Source organism: Nyctereutes procyonoides, unplaced genomic scaffold (assembly GCF_905146905.1).
Source record: "Nyctereutes procyonoides isolate TBG_1078 unplaced genomic scaffold, NYPRO_anot_genome, whole genome shotgun sequence".
NCBI lineage: Eukaryota > Metazoa > Chordata > Mammalia > Carnivora > Canidae > Nyctereutes > Nyctereutes procyonoides.
Window position 1 is genome coordinate 3,646,881 of NW_026575157.1, and position 22,061 is coordinate 3,668,941.

General features: G+C 33.8%; 1 protein-coding gene and 1 non-coding gene across 2 annotated transcripts in view; both read right to left on the reverse strand.

The window, feature by feature from the left end:
* Positions 1–19,112, reverse strand: part of TMPRSS15 (transmembrane serine protease 15) — a gene marked incomplete at its 5' end in the record, with an annotated part of 108,712 nt that extends 89,600 nt beyond the window's left edge. The window contains 5 exons of the mRNA XM_055313813.1: positions 912–1,020; positions 7,411–7,542; positions 14,334–14,369; positions 16,279–16,323; positions 18,961–19,112. Of these exons, the coding sequence (XP_055169788.1) occupies positions 912–1,020; positions 7,411–7,542; positions 14,334–14,369; positions 16,279–16,323; positions 18,961–19,112 (474 nt within the window). The remainder of the gene's footprint in view (positions 1–911; positions 1,021–7,410; positions 7,543–14,333; positions 14,370–16,278; positions 16,324–18,960) is intronic.
* Positions 5,168–5,274, reverse strand: LOC129502329 (U6 spliceosomal RNA). The gene has a single exon (XR_008662941.1). It is a non-coding gene; the product is annotated as a U6 spliceosomal RNA (small nuclear RNA).
* Positions 19,113–22,061: the final 2,949 nt, after the last annotated feature.

The window sequence follows — 22,061 nt, forward strand, 5'->3', positions numbered from 1 at the left end:
AACCATAATCCCATCCAGTTGTTAAGAGAAATGGACTAACTAAAATGTCATTTATCAAAGAGTATTCCATAGAATATTTATTCTATATGTTCTATGGAGGAAAATGATTAGTTACTTAAGATGATTTTTTTCTTTTTTTGAGATTTATATTCCTTTTTAACTTATTTGAAACCGTGACAAGTCCTGTACTTAAAAAATAAAAAGAAGTTGTGATGAGTTTATTTCAGTATTACTTTTATTTATTTAAGTACCAATTATTTTCCTTTGGAATATGGAGGAGGAACATCAGGTACTACTCCTGTGTGAAAAAGGCTTTAGATAAACATCAAGATTTATCAACCTTCAGCAGCTTGATTATTTGGATCATCACAATGATTGAATTAGTGAATTGAATTAAGAGCTTGAAGATCAAATACATGGTAACTGATTTAGTGTTATTCAAGATATGGCAAAAAAGAATGTGTTTAGAGGGTGTCCCCAGCTCTTAATATGCTATGACCAAATCACATCAGAGGAGATTTTCACACAGATGCTGGCATAATGAGAAAGGAACTCCTCTGTGGCCAGAATGCAAGTGATGGGGAATATTATATCTCGTAATATACAGATAGGTATAAATGTGTGCTGTTCACCTTGGCAACACTTCATCTGTGCCAATCATAGGGGGAAAATTTGCTGTAGAGCCCAATGGTGGCCCCATTTATTAGATAGTATTATCAATAGGACAGAACACCTTTTTATAGGTGAAGAGTGAGAGAGAAACTTCTTGAACAAGTTATCAGTTGGGAAGACTTTGCTTCATAACCAGTGAAAATGATAGTTAAACTACAGACTACTGAAGGTGATAGGAGTTACTGTATCAGAGAAAGATGTTATGACTTAATAATAGGGAATAGAAGATGATATATTACCGTATAATCCACTGGCAAACAACACTTGATTTAGAAGGCTTTGGGTAATGAGCAGCCTGGAAGGACCCAGAAGATCCAGTTAACAAAAATTTTCCATCACAAGCTGTGGCTGTGAAAAACATGGGAATTGATGTTAGACAAAAAACAATCTCAGAAAGTTTTCTCAAATGAAATGGGATTTGAATTGGCTAATGAACACCGAACATTCATAACTGGATCTGTATGAGGCCGTTGTACAAAACTGAAATGATCAAATGGGAGTAGATCATCTCTCATGTTTAAAGTCTACTCTTATTTTCAAATACCTGTACATAACCCTTCATAGATTCCTTTAGAAAGACATTGTATTTCTAATACTCATACCTAAGCTGCATTCTTAGTATTTTTTTCATATTTTTAAGGAAATAAATGAATGTATTTGAATTATAAGCTTCCAATTCAGACAAATGGCTACTATTTTTGTCTTATTTCCCCTATTAAATACAGTAAAGGTGAATTTCAAATATGTGCATTACATGCTATGTCCTCCTGAAAATGATCAGAACATGGCAAGGCAAATGATATGTATGGTGCCAGTGGCCTATAGTGAATTCCATCCATCCAAACTATTCCACCATCTTTTAAGCTTCTTGCTTCTTTTGCAGGAATTTGCTAGCTTAGTATTTTCTTTCAATATTCCTGAATATGTCTTTTTGCTTTTCTTGATTACTCAGTTTACTCTTTTAATTCTTGTAGCATATTTACTTCATATATTTCTCTTTAATGTAATGTATTATTAGTTGTCTTTAACGTATATCTGAATCATTTCCAAATAGTTTAAAATCTTACCGAGGGTATTAACCTGGAGCCCTGCCTCACTAGTTTTTGTGTCCCCGTTACAGTTACTATGTATATTATGTGTTAAAAAAACCCCACTTTATTTTCACAATCTTTGATTTTTCTTAGATTTTCTATATACTTAGTTACTTGATTCTCTTGACACCATATTCTAAGATAACTACTCCTAGAATGTGTCCTTTTCCTTTTGGTAGGTCGTTCATTCCTTGTAGACCAGAAGCACTGATTGAGGGTAGGGAGATTAAAGAAATTTTTAACATTACATTACTGCTTTTGAAATCTGAGAGCTAGAATAAGCTAATCCTAAATGGATGGAGGGAAAATTTCATGTAACATCATACAACATTCTGTCAAGTTATAAAATACAAGCTATTATATGACATCAACTATTTTATGTGGACAAAAGAAAAAGTTGAAAAGTAAATATATAGAAATCTTTGTAAAATTCTTTTAGTGGTGGTTGGCATTTTCCTATTTTTGGTATTTTTAAAAAAGCATAAGAAATCACTTTGTGATTGTGAGACTGTGAAATTGTGAACTGTAAGATTCAAGTCTATTTAAAAATAGTGGCTTAGGAATTTATTATGACTGAATAGTGTGATTCTCAGCAGAAGACAAAAAACAAAACAACAAATAAATAACAACAAAAACTGAAAACAGAAAAGAAAATCCAATCCAAAGGATTAAGCACTGAAATATCTACCACAGATCTGGGAAAGGAAGTGGAAAGTATCATGGCTTGTTGAGAGAACTGAATCTCCTGTGTATAATACTTCCTTGAGCAAACAAGGACAGTTAAGGAGAATTTGTATGATTTGAAGATAAGCAGTAAAATGTGTGATTTTTTAAATGCAGAATTAAGTAATTTTCTAGTTATAAAAAGAAATAACGTTAATCAATGTTATAAAAGTAAAAATACTGTCTGTTTATATTTTAGGTGATATATGGAATCTTTTAATCTGTGGAAAGAACATATGGACTTCAAGATTATAGACAGTGCAAGAAAATCCATGCTCTTGTAAATAGTTTACATCTAATGAGGTGGACCAATCAATCCTGCCAGTTATATTTTAACATAACTGCTAGCATTGATAGAATGTTCACTATGTGCAGGCTACTGTTCTGAAGTTATTATGGATGTATTAATGTAATCTCCACAACCATCTTATAAAGTTTTAAGTGAGGAAAGTGAGGCACAGAGGGGTTAAGTAACTAGCAAACATTCTTCCAGTTTATTAGTGACAATTCAGAGCCAGGCCATCTTACTGCTGAGCATTCAGGGCTCTACTGCCTGATACTTCAATATATATAGACATATTGTGATGTTATCATCCACTCTGAAATGAAAAGCTCATGTAGGGGGTAGGGGAGCATGTGTGTATAGAATTATAAATAAAAGAAAAAACAGGAAATAAAAAAAAAGATTTTATTCATTTATTTGAGATGAGGGGAAGGGGAGGGATAGAGGGAAAGGGAGAAACAGACTCCCTGCTGTGCAGGGAGCTGACTCAGGGCTGGATCCCAGGACCCTGAAATCATGACCTGAGCCAAAGGCAGACACTTAACCGACGGAGCCACCCAGATGCCCCAAGAAACAGGAAATTATAAAAATTTCAGTCATTTTTGTTGTTCTTAAAATTAGAATAGATCACATTTGCGATAGCATTCTACAACAAATAGGAGAAAGCTAAAAGGATCGAATTAAAGGGAACAAACCAAGACTGGTTTAAGAATTTATAAAGCCAATTTGCAAATCTGATAACTTTCAGTAATTCTTCACTTCTTCACACCCATTCACTATATCTTTTGGGGGAAGTATCAACAGGTCTGTGTTTTCCAAAAACTTGAGTTATGCCCCTGATGGCAGGATTGTTGTAGGTTTTCCCAGGCCCTTGTGGGCACATCACTAGGCTGCACTTCCATAAATGGGGCCAGGTGTCTGATCCTGGCCATTAAAGTATTATGGAAGTAACTGTGTTTATTTCCAGATGTGATTTCTAAAAAGACCTTCTATAACATTCTTCCCGTCTGCCAGTGGGTTGCAAATGATGCAAAGCACTAGGGACAGTGAAGGAGGTGGCATCCTGAATGCCTACACAGAGTGTGGCCCTTTGCCCTCTTCCTTGGACCATGACATGATAAGTAAACTGTTATTGTCTTAAATTGCTAAGATTGTTTACCATAGTATTTAGCCTATCCTAAAAAGTATGATCAATTTTTCCAGTTGTCTATGAAGTTGCTGAGTTTTAGTGGGAATGAATAATCTGCATGTCAAGTTCTGCTCTAAAGGGCCATTGGGGAATTCTTGCATGTGAGGATAAAAGGATTTTTAAGAAGAATATTCCTGAAGGCATTTAAAATAAAATTATAATAGTATTGAACTACTTACAATAGCATAGCTCAGAATGCCAAAATTATTATTTCAAGATACAGCCCCTTGTTCTAGGGGCTTTCTCATACATTCTTTCATTTAATATCAGGATGTTTTTGGAGAACCTAATTTTGCACAAGACAATGAAGCAGGATAGCCTTTCAGAAAGATAGACCTAACCTAGGCATGGATAAGTAGGATTACTGAGTGTTCAAGATTATAACTTTTTAGATTACATAGTGCTTTACAGTCCAGCATGAGAAAAAATCCTGAATGGGAGATAAATGAGCCTGTCAAATAATATCAGGCATTTACTGAGCTCTCTGAAATGTTGCCTGTATTGGGAGAGGATTCCTTAAAGTGACGCTCTTAGAACCTACTGGGAGCTCCCTCTGCTGGCTGAATATTTACTAGTTGTATGTTTGCTTAGGTTCTTAAATTCTCAAGGATACATAAAACAAACATTATCTATGCCCATCCACCAAGGTCTATTGTGCACATAGAGGCATGCAAACAATCTAAAGAGATAGTTGACAACTTCCAAATAGGTCTGAACATTGGTCTAAAGGCTGTGAGTCAGCATCTTTCCTTCTCATAGGTCAGCTAAAGTGAACTTTCCTGCTGATGCCATTCTAATCAGAAGAGAAAAACAATTTAAAGAAGTCTTCGTTCAGCTATCGTCAGCTATAAGTTGCATAAAACCTAAATAACTAAAGGCTAAAAAAGGAAGCTATGTGAGGAAGTCAACATTAATGGGACTCTATTAATAACACACTAGAATTAGAGCTCACAGCTGGAGAAGAAAGAGAGAGAGCACAAGGGTCAATTTCATATAGAAAAAATACTTTTAAATTAATTTTTTTTTGTGAATTTAGATTAATGGATACAAGTTTTCATGTAGAAATTATGCTACCAGAAGTTCAAATTCAAGTCGAAGGGAAGTGTACTGGGCTTTTGGGCTCACCATCACTAATGGTGAATGATGAATAAAACAAATTATAGGCCTGAATCCTAGCTGGATAAAGACAGATTACTTGATGGAGTTGTCCACATTTATTCACAAGGCTTTAAATTTATTATCATCCTTGCGCAGGGGCCATGCTAATCATCTCTGTATCGTTCCAATTTTAGAATATGTGCTGCGGAAGCAAGCACTAAATTTATTTTCAAAGATAAATACAACGCTAATTTTAAAATACAAATAATGAAGAGAACCAAGAAAAATGAAAGATGAGGATCTAGAGACTCAAGAAATTTCATGACATGGATGATTAGTTGAGAGTAAGTTTCTTTTTTTTTTTAAGATTTATGTATTTATTCATGAGAGAGAGAGAGAGAGAGAGAGAGGCAGAGACACAGGCAGAGGGAGAAGCAGGCTCCAGGCAGGGAGCCCAATGCGGGACTCGACCCCGGGGACCCCAGGATCGTGCCCTGGGCCAAAGGCAGGCGCTAACCGCTGAGCTACCTAGGGATCCCTGAGATTAAGTTTCAATTAACACAAACCTCCATGATACTGAAAACTAAAAATGAAATTTGATTGTGTCTTTAAAGCAAATTTAAAGAATGAATTCAGTTCTAATACTGAGGCTTATGCCATTAGTCCATGCTCACTCAGAAAAAGAATTCATGGCCTTATGACTTATTTTAGGACAAACTACTACATTTAACATGATACTTCTATGGTTATTTTTGGAAATGCACTGATATGACTTTACCATGAACATTATTAACTTCATGACAGTAAAGACCAAATAATAGGTATGGTACATTTTCTGATTGTTCAATTCACCTTACATACCCTCCTCCCCCTTCAAGTTTATTGATAATCATTATATAAGCTGAAAGCTATGTGTCTAGCTTTGGCATACATTTTTCTTCTTGAAATATTAAGCAACATCACCCTTATTACCTCATGATGGCACACTTGTATCATGTTCTCCCTGAAAAGGTTTTGGAAACTGCCCGAAAACCATAGCTAAAAAGAATGTTGCTTTCTTCTTCTTTGAGTAACTTAGTTATATAAAATAGATTAAAAAATATTCTGTAGCCTGCACTTTCTTCCAATATGCTCTGAGTGCACTTCAAAGTATGTAGTTAAACTTTGAAGGTTTGAATTTTATCAAAGAACATTTGAATTGGGATTGCTTAGTAGAAGCCTCTTTAGTCAAGTTGCCTTTTTTTGAGCTGATCCTGGAAAACAGGCCGACTGCCTGTCTTTTAAAGTACCAAGTGGTTAGGTAACTTACTAAGCTTTGGTTGCTATTGGAGCATTCATCTTCAATTAATATCAAGCAAGAAGAACAAAGTGCAGCAAAAATAGAAGAGCAAAGTGTAGCAAATTGTGATTATAACCTTTATTCATTTCAGGAACTGACTGTGCTGCTGTCAGTTTTAAGATTGATCATAAATCAGCCAAAAATTTGTTCAACTCATGCTTAATGTTTAATTCTTTAAGAACAAATTATTCTTTAGGAATAACAAATTATAAGTTAGTTATTCAAATAGTTATTCACCTTGTTTATCAATCTATATTTATAGTTATGTGATAATCTTTCATATATATGTTACCCAACTATAAAATAAAGTAAGTCAAAGAGTAAAGACATTTAAATCACTTAAAGTCATGTTTGGCTAGAGTACTACTTAAGTGTGAAATAATAATAACAATAATTAATAATAATGTTAACACTTAAACAGATGCCAAAATTTACAAATAATGAATGGATTATTTTATTCATAAGACAAGATTTTATTTATAACTGGTTTCTATTATTCATAGAACTGCAACTCAAATATACCTTTTTGCCTATTTGTTGCCTCTATGTCAAAAGGCAAATAAATGCAACAATCAAAATTAAAGAGTGGCAATTACAGAGTGAGGGGTCATTGAAATGGCAAAAAAAAAGATTGATATTATTGATATTATGGTATAATGAAACATGAAAGAGCATTGAAATTCATTAGTTTGGAATAGTTTAATAAGGCATGAAAAACAATAACATTCTCTTACCTCACTTATAATGGACATTAATGACAGCATCCTTTCCATAGCCATCAAATAGAATTCCACTTAATTAATTAATGCTTAATATTGTATAATATAGTTCAGGAAAACATTAATATAATTAGTTTTTAGGTTCTGTATTACATTATAATCATGAGTATTGAGATATCTCATTTTCCAGTAGTTTCTGGTATCTGAGGTGTGTGTGTGTGTGTGTGTGTGTGTGTACACAGTGAGGGAGGGGATGAAAGGCAGTGGGGAGAGAGAATGTGGGGGGCATTACTTACCACAAGTGTTGTTGTCTTCATCTGAACCATCTGGACAGTTTAATTCTCCATCACAAAATAAATCAATTGCTATACACGTTAGAGCATCAGCACAAGGACTTGAATCAGGCGGACATTCTATAGAGACATTTCCTTTAGAAAAATAAAAGACAGAATTTATAAGTTTCTTGCATAATAAATTTAATTTCCAACCATATGTACAATGTTTGGATATTTATGGTGTATTGTCATTTAGGTCTTTTCTTACAAACGTATATTTCAATTTCCAATGTAAAACTTTATTTCATTTAATTAATTAGTCACTTGTAAAAGTTTAGAATTTTAAATTTTGAAAAGAAGATATATATTGCTCAGAGATGTTAAATATGAATGTTTACTTTGTTGATTTTAACCTTGATAAATCAATACTACAGTTTGGACATTTGGCTTCTAATGTTTACACATTGTAGGACTATTTACATGTTTTGTGGGGCAATTTATTGGAATGTTTCTCACATCATCTGCAGTATCTAGTAACCACTTCATTTTTATAAACTTATTACTGGAAATATGGGGGCTGAAGTCAAAGTTTGCTTTCTGTAGAGCAAAATTTGTCAGCAAAAGTCATTTTATAGTAGAATAAATCACTTAAAATTTCCAGTGCCTGGCTACATTGAGCAGTGGACAAACCCAATCGCTATTTCCATTCAATATTTCATTGCTTCTTGGGTCAGAAATTCTTAGTGGGAAAGATGCAAACATTCCCCTGGAGGCTTCTATGGCATACTTGGACCAGAATGTGATCAATTTGTTCTTTTTAGCCTGTCTTGTCCTTCACCTGCTGCTCTTCTTCCATATGCCTACATACAGTGATGCACCAAGAAACACATTTTACTTCTAGAAATTAACTTGGAAAATTTAAGTGTGGGTTTTTTAAAAATGGCATATTCTGCACTGCACTGCCATCTGCTGGAGCTTAAAAATATATTTGGTTCTGAAATTTCTCCTTATGCTCCATGAAATTAATTGGGAAAATAAAAGTGCTTGTGTCAGTTATTCTACTAAGGTAATACCTAATTAGGAACATCTATGGGCAGGGTTTCTGGGCATATAGTCAACTAAGTTAGATTTTTATACTTGTATCTAATTAAAATGGATATAAACCATTGGGAAAATCATAGATCACCTAATATCTAAAATAGGACATGATAAAGATCAGAGCCATTTCTAAAGGACAGCCAACACCATTTAAGATAATTAAAAAAGTGGTAAAACTGGTACTGAATAAACCCAAAAGCATATTACAGCTGTTGATATTTATGAAATATTTATCAAGAGACCTTAATCATTGAATCTCTAATCCATTGAAGGCATAGTGTTGATAGTATTCCATAAATGCTTGCTAAATAAATAACAAAAAAATATTCTACAAAATCTATGTCTGGTTTTAACAGCAGTTAATAGAATTCTAAATATTCAACATTTAAAAGATTTGGAGATATAGCAAGGAATATGTATAATTTTGCCCTTCCTAATGCTTCTCATGGGAACTGCACTTCATGATGCTTCACATGTCTATCTGTTGCCCTACTGAACTCTACAGATTGAACCTCAAAACCACACTAGAAGAATGTACCAATTGGGATCTTTTGATCTTATTAATGATTATTTATTCACTCCACAATTGTTTATTATCTATTTATTTGTGTCAAACATTTTTAAGGAATGGAGATAAAGGATGAATAAGACAAAGGCCTCTATTCTCAGGAAGCCTGGAGTTTAGTGAAAGACTGGTTCATTACCATTTTTTTTAGGAGGTATAAAAAAGTGCTATGAGAACACCAAGGACTGGACAATTAGTTTTCTTTTGAGTCAAAAATTGAAAACATCTTCATATGAACTGGATTTTGAAGGAAGCTTAGAAATGTACCAGGAAGAAAGAGAGGGATGTATGGAACTCATATATAGTGATGTGACAAGAGCACATTCATATACAGAAAGCAGATGAGTATAACTTATCTGGATGGTAGGATGTTTGTAAAGGCAATGGCAGGAAGTGAGTTTGGTGTCAAGTGTAGGAGAATTTTTTATTTTTGTAAAATGTTAGAAATATTTTTTTCTGTAGGCAATGGCATTAAAAGTTTTTATATATATGTGTGGTATGATCAGCCCATGTTTTGTGAAGACAACTTTGGGACCAAGTGGAGAATCATGTAGAATAAGGAGAAAAGCTAAGAAGCTATTTTTACGATTAAAGTGGAAGTGAATAAGGATTGAACTCTCACTAGTTTTTACTAGTGGACAAGGGTTGGAATTTCAACTGCTAGAGGAGATGGGGCATGGACTCAATTGCTATTTTACCAATGTAATAGATAAATTTTAGTGACTAGATGTGCCCCTGACCAAGAGGATGGAAAGGGGGATTCATGATACCCATGCTTTTGGAGTGGGCAGTGGAATTTATTCATGGTAATTAATCATGATAGTAGGTATAAGAGGAACCCCTAGTGGAATTAGAAAATGACTCTAACTTGAAGTATTTTGATTTATTTATTTATTTATTTTGTTTTAGTTGTAAGTATTTTGATTTAAAGTTGGAAATACTAGGTACTGGTACTACAGTTTGGGTTGTACTTTATTCTTTCAGACTATTTCATAAACACTCCTCAGCTACCTTAGTCCATGAAGAAAGAGTTCTCCATATTGAAACCGGTATGGAAAATATAAATGTAATTGTTACTTTAAGAGAGTACATCTGGAGATTTTATCAGACTGCCTTTTTATCTTGTCTCCTGTCTTCCTTTCATCTCCTTACATACAAACATCTGATGACAATTTCCAACAAGATCATTCATTGAAACATTACCTGTACAGAAATTAGCCAGTTGCCAATTTTTAAAAAGGACCTTCCATTCTTAAAATTAGAGTTCTTCAACTGTGTATTATTCTATTTGCCATTTAACTCCCTAATTCTTTCTCTGGTATTTCTCCTTCTCTTAGAAGACTGTACTGTACTTCTCAATAGGGAATTTCTAGGAAAAGAGTTAAGTAATTGTATTTAAAGAAATGTGCAGAGAGAGCAGAATAATTGGTTTTGTTTATCAGAAGCTGAACAAATTGCCTGAATATTAATTAATGTTATCTTGAGGGGGGGAAAAGGGTGTACATGTATTTTTATATCTATACGGTATTTTATCTTTGGGTTATTAATTCTTTGGCATTTTGTGAAAACCTACCAGGAAATTACTATTATTTGAGATTCTGCAAATAGAAGGTTTTAATTATCCATTCATATTTATATCATGAAAGATTCAGCATCAACTCAATGTGATTTCTCAGAATGATCCAAAGTCACAACAATTTTTGGTGAATTTTGTGGTAAAGAATTTCCGGTGCATACTTAGTGCTGGCTCTGTGCTAGGCTTCAAAGAGGATAAAAAGACAGAAATCCATTTTTTCCCCTTCCAAATAAGTTACAAAGTGTGTTACTTACAAATAATAATTTGCAAATCGTGTTTTGGAAATCTCACATTTTATTTTTTCTATTATTCACACAGAAATAATAATACTTGGTGGACCAAGCTTTGTGAGACAAATTAAGTCCCACATCCTTATAGCATACTTAGCAGTGAAAGTAGAGTTTGAATCTATGAATGCCTGCCTTTATAGACTAAGTTTATTTCTCTGCACTCTATTGGAAAAATAAATATCATCCTACAGAAATTCTTATCAACTTTGATCTAACTAATTTCAACTTTTTAGCAAGACTATGGCTGGTCAGTCCAAATGAAATTACAGTGGAAAGATACTCAAACAGTTCTGATATCATGTGCATAAGGATGTTTTAAATTAGAGGAGTGTGTTTAGCAATGTACATGCTGTTCTTTCAAATGTGGAAAAAGAAAAATAAAATTATAATACATTTGGTGTTCAATAAAGTCCCTGTGTTTCAGTCCTTGGGCAATTCAACTGAAGAGCATAATTCCACCTTGGCTTCTCTTGACCCAATTTCATGTTCTTCACTAAATCAGCCAATTCCTTTTCTTCAATCCCCAAGTCCCTCCACATAGTAGTATTGGAGCAAGATTGCATTTTGTATGAAATTGAGAAAGCCCATAATAGTGAAACTTTTGTTTTTCTGCAATCATTGCCTACATAGGAAACAACAAAAGACTAGAACAAGCTATATTCTAGAAATCCTTCAAGCATTTGAACAATTGCCCAAAACAGCCCCTCTTGGCACTCTGTAGCAGCCAAGAAATCAATCAGTGTAATTCAACCCAAGTCCCCATCTCCCTCCTCTCGTATTCCAAATGGGTTAATAAAACTTTACAGTAATTGGCAACAAAGGCAGTTGAACAATAGAACATAATCCTCATGGACTTTGTACCTGCTATCATACAAAGATTCTCTTTGGCAGAATTTATAACAGTACTAATGCCAGGTATATGATGCATGCATTTGTTGATTTTTCTCAAACTTTGTCTTCCAGGCATATAAAGATGAGAATAAACTTAACACCCCTGAAAGGCATATTCATAATAAATTACTGCTTGGAAACTGTGGTTTTAATCGCCTTGTTCCCCTCTATAAATCTATAGTATCTTGCTGTAGGAGAGGGGGGAAAAATGGGAAAGATGACTGGGGACTCATGGATCCAATAAAAGAGGAAATATGAGATGTTTCCACTTCCTTTCCTTATTATAATTCTTTGAGGATTGATTAAGGTAATTCAATACAGGAAAGCTTCAAAAACGGAGGAGTTTTGTTTGTTTTTTTTTTTTTTTAGTCAAATAGATGATCAGATTTAAGTGAACATCATCAAGTACACTTGTCTTGTTTAACCTTAGTTTCATTTTTGAAATATTCCTAAAATAAAAAAAAAGTGCACCCATCTGTGCTTTTTTTCCTGTCTAAGTCAGAAGGGAAAAGAAAGGAGTCTAACTCTGTGGCAGTCACAAATTGAGATGGTGCAGTGGTCTCTGTATTGTTTCTCTTTTAATTTTATGATCATTCTCTAAGGTATATATTTTAATCTAACGTTAAAAAAGACTGGGTAGCTTGCCAAACACCACATATAGAGTAATTGGTGGAATTAGTTAATGATGGATTTGACTATGCTTTTTTTGATGATAGAGACTTGTATGTTGTTTTCAGTCTTCAATTTACATACCAAATACCTAAAGTGTAAAAGATAGAGCTAAATGTATACGTATCCCATCCCTGTAGCTTACATATAAAAAAGGAGATTTTTGCTTCACTTCCCATGATAGCAAAGTATGGATAAAGTACCCCTCTCACACTCTTTGTCACCCATTCTCCATCTCCTTTGGCCAGAGGAAACTGGCATAATAAAGTTCAGTCACTTCTTACATTTTTGACAAGTTTGTCCTCAGAAAAGTAAGAGAGAAATATTTACTTTTTAAGTCCAAGACTTTCTTGCTTTGACACCGATTTTTCCTCCTCTAAGTCATTGCACGTATTTCTCTTAGGACATTTTATACACTGAAGGTGTCTTCGATCCTGTGGTTTATATGAATCACTCAATGAAGCAATAGATAAATAGAAAACAGGCAATAATTTGGATATATGTTGCTGACTTTCAAAGCTTTAGAAAGATATTTCTCAAAATACATTCAAATCACTTTTTTCACCTTATTTTTAGACTGAAGGAATTAGCCATTATCAATTATAGAAGCATTTTTTTTTTGAAAGTGTGTTGAAAGGTGGTTTTAAATGCTGTAAATAATTTACCATCTTGGAGAGGAGACTGTGAGATAAAGAACAGTTTTATTTATTAGTATGCTGGATTGCGGTATGGGTTAACACCTAAACATAACCCGGGCAGCCTTTTCCTACCATAAACAATCTCTGCAGATTTGGAAGTGTATTGGATTGATTTATAAAGAATTTTGATGAATGATTTATGTATCGCTTTCCTTTTCAAACATCATGCCAACTATTTTATTCAAGAATTATTAAGTCTTACTCAAAAGGGCATTTATGGTTTTACAAATGTTCTCTCCTTGTATGTATATAATATTTGATATGGATTCTAATAATATAAAAATGGCAGTATTATTTTAGGACCTGAAGATCTATATAATATTGCCTTTATGGAGTTTTTCTGAAGAGATGAAGGACACATCCAGGCCATTCAACATGAAGATTAAGTTAGGACCAGAAAAGGCAATTTAGTTGGCAAGCAGATAGACAAAAGCACAGTAGACAATTACCTGGACTCCAGAGAAACTGGCACATCAAAGATACATACTGGGAGTTAGCACAAAGAAGCCACTTAATGAAAACTTGTTGAATGAATGAATTCAAGGCTATTTCAGTGCTGGTTTGGCAGCACATATTGGATTGAGAAAGCAAGCATTTCTACCTTGTATGCAGACAGAATAATTAGAGAAAAAAACCCAACCCCCACATCTGATGAAAACTACATCTCTTCTGGCAAACATTTTGATTCTATTGGTGGCATTCTTAGCAACAGATAATAACCAGGGTTCTAGCCAGAGGACTGGAATGAGGTTAGCTAATCCAGGCATTAGCCTTGAATACATTGCTCACTTTTGGCGCAATGTTAGGCTAAAGCTGCAAACTTTTTTTTTTTTTTTTTTAACTTATGATAGTCACAGAGAGAGAGAGAGAGAGGCAGAGACACAGGCAGAGGGAGAAGAAGCAGGCTCCATGCACCGGGAGCCCGACGTGGGATTCGATGCCGAGTCTCCAGGATCGCGCCCTGGGCCAAAGGCAGGCGCCAAACCGCTGCACCACCCAGGGATCCCCTAAAGCTGCAAACTTTTATGCTTCAATTTTCTTATCCATAAAATAGGAGTAATATTAACTGCTGTGTTAGCAAAGAATTCTCAAGAGCCTAAAATAAAAAATAAGTGAAAATTTTTTGAAAAGATATAAATAAAATTGTTAAAACTGACCTGGAGTTGTCAGAGGAGTGCTGGTTGTTAGCTTTTCTGTAAAAATAAATGACATTAAGATAATTATTACCTTTTTAAACTGATTCTTAAGACTTTATTGTATATTTTCCCTGCTTAATATTTAACCTGAGAGTTTTTATTTTAAAAAAATATTTATTTACTTATTTGGGAGAGAAAGAGAGCATGAGTGAAGGGAGGAACAGAGGGAGAGGTAGAAGCAAATTCCCGCGGAGCAGGAAGTCTGATGAGAAGGTTCATCCCAGGACTCCAGGATCATGATCTAAGCCAAAGGCAGACACTTAACTGACTAAGCCACACAGGTGACTAAGCCCCTAACCTGTGAATTATGATTATCCATTGACTTAAGAATATGTCATTTGTATCTGCCTCTAAGAATAAATCTTTTATGTTTTCTTAAATTTTTAGAATTGTAGAGCAGAGGTTTTAGATTTTAAGTCATTTACTTTCTAAGAAGATGATGTTATTCAATGATCAATAACTAAACATGAAGATTCATTAATTTCTTAATGGCTGTAAACTTAAATGTTTTAGGTTAACCTGATGTTATTTGAAATAGAAGTTTGGAATATGCTTAGATCATGGGCTTTGGAATCCAAAGGAATTATTTTTAATTCTTGAGTTTGACAATTAATAGCTGTGTGACTCTGGGCACATTGCTTATTATTTTTTTCTTTTTAAGTGGAAAAAAATATTACCACTCTACAGGATCATTCTGAGAATTAAATGGGGGCAAAACTGGTAAAGTATAGTACCTGGCCCAGGCAGATATTTTAATAAAATGTAGATCTTTCAAATATTATAAAAATGGTCACAATAATAGATAATACCAAAAGTACTATCTTTATAATTTTATAAGAATTTATAATTTAAAAATAATTTATACATAAATTTGAAATTTGGCATGACTGAAATATTCAGAAAAAAAATATTATTTGCGATTTATGAGAAGATTTTCAAAGGAATAAAGAGATGTGCTCCATGTTTCTGGTAGTTGGCAGAGTCAGGATTGATGTTTAGGGTACCTGACTTCAATTTAAATTATTTTTCTGCAACATAATAATTTTACATTTTGAGATAGGTTAGGTTAATTTTAGAATTTTTGATAATTTCCCAAAGCAACTTTTGATAATGATGTGATCTTGGTGAGACAAAGTGAAATTCTAAATTTTATGAGCAGTAATAGCTAAGCATAGTTAGAAAGATGGGATAAGGAAATGCAGGAATAGAGCAAAGTTAACATTAAGCTTTGGATTCTTCTTTCTTAAGAATGAGTTCTGAAAGTCATCATTTGATTATCTTTAAAACTTTTTTTTCTTTATTCCCATTGATCTTACAAATGTTATGGGTTCATCTCCAAGGCTACAGGATAAGAGCCACATTTTAGGATGCTATACACACTCACACTTACACACATACACATGCTCACCATACATGTATGTGAACACATACCATACATGTATGTGAACATATATAGAGTTTAAAATATGAAAAGAAAATTGAAATTGGAAATGCATGTCCTTGGCATGTGTAACAAGGCACTATAAAATCTACAAGATTATAAATTGTTCTTTTGTTTTGTTTTGTTTTGTTTTTTTAAGATTTTACTTATTTATTCATGAAAGACACACAGAGAGAGGCAGAGACACAGGCAGAGGGAGAAGCAGGCTCCATGCAGGAAGCCTGATGTAGAACTCCATCCCAGGACTCCAGGATCATGCCCTGGGCCAAAGGCAGACGCTCAACCATTGAGTCACTCAGGCATCCCTAAATTAAATTATTCTTAAACAAATGTAAACTTCTTACATTTTAATATGAAGAATAATATCGCAGATAGGGCTTTGAAAAAAAAAAACCCCTTTTCCCTAATGTCATGCAGTTTGATGATCACCAACTTATACTTTTTGAAAATGCCATAAGTACTGACCTGAAGTCGTTGCAGGACTAACTGTAGAGAAATTCTCCAAAGATGCTGGAATAAAGTAGATTTGAAGTTTGAGATTATGACACAAATATATTACAAAACAGTGAGTGCAGTTTGAATATCATTCAAAGGGCATCTGATCTTTTAGAATTCCCATTTTTATCCTAGCTCATGTTGGATGTTTCTATTATTATTTGATTGCAATACATTTGATGAATTTCCATAATCTGTATGTTCTCTCTGTAAAATTTACCTGTACAAAAGTTTGCTTTGTTTTACGCACTTAAGAAAGATAACTATTCATCATAGTTACATAGGATAATTTATATTTAAGACAACTAATATTACATTGCACACTAGATTATGTCAAACTTAGAATGAATGGTTTTGCACTGAAATATATAGAAGATGTTAAAATAAACTTGTATGTAATAATATCTACTGAGAATCAAGTCATTTTAAAATATAAAGTGCTTTTCACATAAAGGTAAAAACCAGTTGTTTTCTTTACCCTTTAGAATGTTTAATAGATTTAAAAATATGACAACTATGTAAAATATAAAGGAAACCAAAGCATACCTTATGAAAAACCCTCATCTAGTCAATTTGTTTTTATTTAAAACTGTATTTATGATAAGTATGTGAAGAGGTATATTCTCTTCTAACTAGGTTGTTTATTTCAGTATTTCTTTCTGCATTGCTTTGTTCCTACAAGATCTATAGCAGCTTCATAAATAAAATATGTTAGATTATTGATGAAGAAGGTAACAGAATAAAGTTTATAAAATTTTTTCAAGAGTTTAATATTTTAATTTTTTATTATATTTTATTTGGCTGTGGACTCTATAAAAACCAAGGTATTTATGAAAATTTCAACCAATTTTAAATGTAATAAATTAAAACATTCACATGAGACAAGTAAATATTAAACTTAAATATCTAAAATTAACCTTGGTGTCATGATAAATGTATCCTAACATAGTTCAATACATTAATGTAAGTTCAAGGTGTGGAGCATATTTTTGAGTAGTTGATGTTGTGATATAGTTTATCACATCTATGATATTTATCATAAGTTAACTCAAGGACATGCTTTTATTGAATAAATAAATATTTTTTAAAACCATCCCCAAATAGCCCAACTGTAGGGAGTCATGAAAATAAGATTTAGCCTGCCTGTTAATTCATTTGCCATAATAAACCTCCAGAAACTGATGCATGTTCAACTAAAGACAGTAAGAAACCAATTTCCTAGAAGAAAATGACTATTGACAAAGAATCAATGCTGTTCAAAGATAAAACCATTGTAAACAGGCTAGTATAATGGATAAGAGCACAGACATTAGGGTCAGACCACCTGATTCAGAATCTTCAATCTAACTCTAAATAACTGTGATTTAAGGTTATTTATCAAAATTATCTGTGCTTTGCTCTTCTCATCTGTAAAATGGGGAGTAGTAAAGACACTCCCCAAAGTAGTAAGACACAAAGTAGTAAGTTTAATGTAAGGATTAAATGTATCGATAAATAAAGCACCTATTCTAACTTATAGTAGTAGTTTTTAAGCTCATCTGAATCAGACAAAGATCTAAAACGGTCTCTGCTCCAACAGCTGTGCCAGAGGGAACAAAGCCATCAGTAGAGGAGGCTCTTAAGAGCATTACTTACCTTCTCCTAGGATACAACAGGAGACTCAATGGAAAAGAAAACTGTGCTTGATGAACCAATACTGTAAGGAAAAGCGACTACAGGTCTGCAACTTCAGTAAAAGTAAAAAACAAAACAAAAAACTTCTGCATGTTTTTATACATTTGATTTAGAGACAAACCTATACTGACTGATCTCATTCTGTAGCAAAACTGCTTACACTGGTGTTAGTCTATTAAAGTTTGCCTCTATTCCACTTGATGTGGGTATTTATATATTGACTAGCTTTCTAATGTCCAACAGTTTTTAGATTCTGAAACACACTTCGCTCTAAGGTTTATAGATAAGGAATGATGGACCTGGATGGACCTGGCAATCAGTAGTATTGTTTTCAACCAAAATAAAGACATAATGTAAATGTTTGTTGAATTGAATTGAATGGAGGACAACTAGAATGGAAAATTTAGAATAACCTAACCATTGATAGATATTTATTGTCTTGCTATTATTTTTGATGCCCTATCTCTTTTCTCTTTGATTTATTCTTATTTTAAAATCACTTATTTTAAAAAATGAGGTTTTATTTTTTTTATTACCAAATAAGTGGGATGAATCAAACTCATTGATCTCTTTATTTCCTCCTCCTCCTTCTTTTAAGTTCTTAATTATAGAGTGGGCTTGATACTTGATTTTGTAATTGAATAATGTCTATGACTCTATCAGAAAGTAATGACTGCTACTTATTTCTGAAAAATCAGTGTGAGCTTGACTAAAGCCAAGAATGTGATGAGACTCATAAACATTTGTGTATGCCAGGATTTTCAGAACCTTTTTGATATTTTACGAACTTTTTCTCACTGATATTTTCCTTCAAATATGGTTTCTCTGTATTTTGAATTTCTCATGTAAATGTGCTACCTCAGGCAATAAGACATGTTCCTAAAGTCAAGGATGATCCTACTGCTTCCCTGGTATATAGCTAGAATTTTAATTTCATAGTTTAATGATTCAAAGAAATCAAATAATGTTCACAGATACCTGTGATATCAATGCTGTTCAAATCAATATGGAAAGTGACCAGTTGGCTGGATTTATTTGCTTCGATGCCTTGAATCAGTTCTTCTTTTACATTTTCATCTGACACCCACCGGGCAAAGAAAAGGTCAAATATAACTATAATGCTGCCATTTCTGCAAAGCAAAAGATGATATAAGAAGAAAAAGTCAGCCTTTATCAAATGATTTGTGCTTAATTCATGTAATATGTCTTTGAAATTCTCTATACTTATCACCTTATTACACCTGTGTAGTAAAATTTGATAGGTTAAGTCAAATATCATCTTTATTTTACAGACGGAAGCAAAGGGAATTGAAAGACCAAATGTTGGGGACACCTGGATGGCTCAGTGGCTGAGCAACTGCCTTCGGCTCAGGTCGTGATCCCAGGGTCCTGAGATGGAGTCTGGTATTAGGTTCCCCCCTGGGGGGCCTGCTTCTCCCTCTGCCTATGTCTGTCTCTTTCTCTGTGTTTCTCATGAATAAATAAATAAATAAAAATCTTTGAAAGACTGAATGTTTCTCCAAGAACACAGACATATCCAGAATTGGAATCTGAGTTTTCTGCATTGGCACCCTAATCCTCAGGCCATGCTATTCCCCAGGGTTACCTGTGTCAAATTAAACACAATTACATGGTATCATGATATTTATTATTAATTTACTGTTTTAAGGAAAGAAAAGTGTGGATCTGTAATTTCACACAGATGGTCTCTACTAGGGTGAAGTCTAAGAGAGTTTCACTGACTTCAGGGAAGCTTTCTATATCATTTATAAAGGTCTGATAGCAAGCTCATAGCAATGAATCTATATCTACTTTTTCTTCTTAATATAAAATATCAAAATATGCCCTGATTTCAAGGGATAGAAAGAAGACACATATATTTGGGATTTCTCATGGTCAAGAGTTGGTGGGATCATTTTGCCTACATTATTTCTGACCATAACATTAGAATTCAATTATTTGGCCCAAATCATATACCTGTTTATTTGCCCCCTTTTCTGAAACATAGAGTTAAAAAGTCTTCTTCACTGATGATTTGTTTACAGTTTAAAGAAACATAAAAATGACTAATTTTTTGGTCCAAAAGCGATACTTGAAAGACTTTGCTCTCCTGTCTACACCTCTGCTTGGCTTATGGTATTCTTTTAGGTTAAAACCACTTGGGAGACAAACTCTAGCCCTGACCTTCATCGTGTGTGTCTCAGAAAGCTGGGGTTACTCAGATGGTACTCGGATCCTAAAGTCAAAGACTAGGAGGATCAAATTGTACATTGTATGTTCGCTGGTTCTGAAATGTGGGTAGTTACACTCATATCCTTGTGGTGTCTATAAGTTAATGAGATTCTTCAAGGATTCCTTCAGTTCTAAAAGCATTCTTTACTTATCTGTCCATACCATGATCTTGGTAAAGCTTAAAATATTTTCTTTCCCTATACATAGGATCAGAATGTTCCATAAAGATTATAGTAGATCAACATCTCCTCGAGGAATGATAGTCCTCCTGAATGTCTGTGCCACTATTCAGGCTCAAAGTTTAGTAGAAGTTATTCTGTATAGCTGGTTTTTCACTTTTGAAATGAACTGGCTTACTGTGATATAATAATTTCACACTTCATCTCTATTAAATAAATTATTGTCAAAAGCTAGAACGTTTAACTTTGCTTAAATCATAGTAATCAAATCTTGTAAATGAGAAGGCTCCTTAGTAACTGTTTAGTTCAGGGTTCCCTAAACTTACCCATGCATGGAACCACTTGCTGTCTTTGATAAGGATATATTTTGTTGCACTTTTTTTTTTAATCTACTCTCTCACCTTAATTAATTTTTCCATGCTGGCCGAATTTTATTTGAGAATAACTCTCCACTTTCTCAGGAAAGTTGGTATCTTCTCCATCCATTCCTTATGCCAACGACAGTTTTATTCATGGGCATATAACTGCACCATGATGAATGAAATCTGAGGGGACACCCATGAGAAATTTCTGGAAAATTTGTCCATATCTAACTGAGAAAGGCTCATAGTAGGCAACTATTCTACTTTGTTCAACATTACAATATTTACATATCATTGCCAGAACTGCTACTTCCACCTTGGAATCATGAGCTATGGTTGACAAGCTAAAAATGGGATAGCGAAAGAAGGAAAACACCTAAATTCCTGATTATGCTATTGTCGTTTTCTTGTGATGTCAGATCATACTCATTTGCTGATTGTGGCACTTTTAGTCATGTGTTCTGTTAGTTGAAGTTTTAAAAATCCTAAGTGGCATAGAACTTGCAGCATTTATTCCATATTTATTTAAAGAGAAGCTCCAGAAAAGAGAGATTACTGTGTTTTTGCACCTGATATTGTCTAACATTGTTATTTTAGCAACAAGGAGATTGAGGCTTAGACTAATGTAGGTAACTTTGTCCAGAATTGTACACTTACTACTATCAGAGACAGGAATGAAAACTGGGACCTCTGTTTCCCAGTTGTGTTTTTACATAGTTCCCATTCTCATACCCCCAACACCACCATCAATGCCATGGGAACTATTTATTAAGAGGAAAGAGAACACAACACATTTACTTAGATGCAGGTCCAGGTTTTTATCTTGCATTGTTACCAGATTTTTATATACAAAGAGATAGGGAAAATAGCTAGTTGGGTTTTGAGGAGGAAGGGATAGATATTTTTTCCGTCCATAATTTTGAGAGATAGAACCTTCTCTTTTCTTTTCCTCTCTCTCTCTCTTTCCTTCAGCCTCCCTCCTTCTTTCTCCTCTCTGATACTCTTTCCTCTCTCTTACTTCCCTCTCACTCTGTCCCTTCCTTTTTCTCCTCCTCCTCTTCTATTTATGTCTCCTTAACTGCCCTTTGCTCCCAAATAGTTAAATCCACAGGATTAATTATGGACAGGATTAAAGATATTTCTCTGTCTTCATATCTACATTTTAACTTTATTCTTGGTTGCACAGTAGATAGTTTTAATTCTGATTGAATCTTGGTTCTCTCTCTCTCTCTTTTTTTTTTTTTGTTAAGGTTTATTTATTTGAGAGAGAGAGAGAGAGAGAGAGAGAGCGCACATGTGTAAGCAA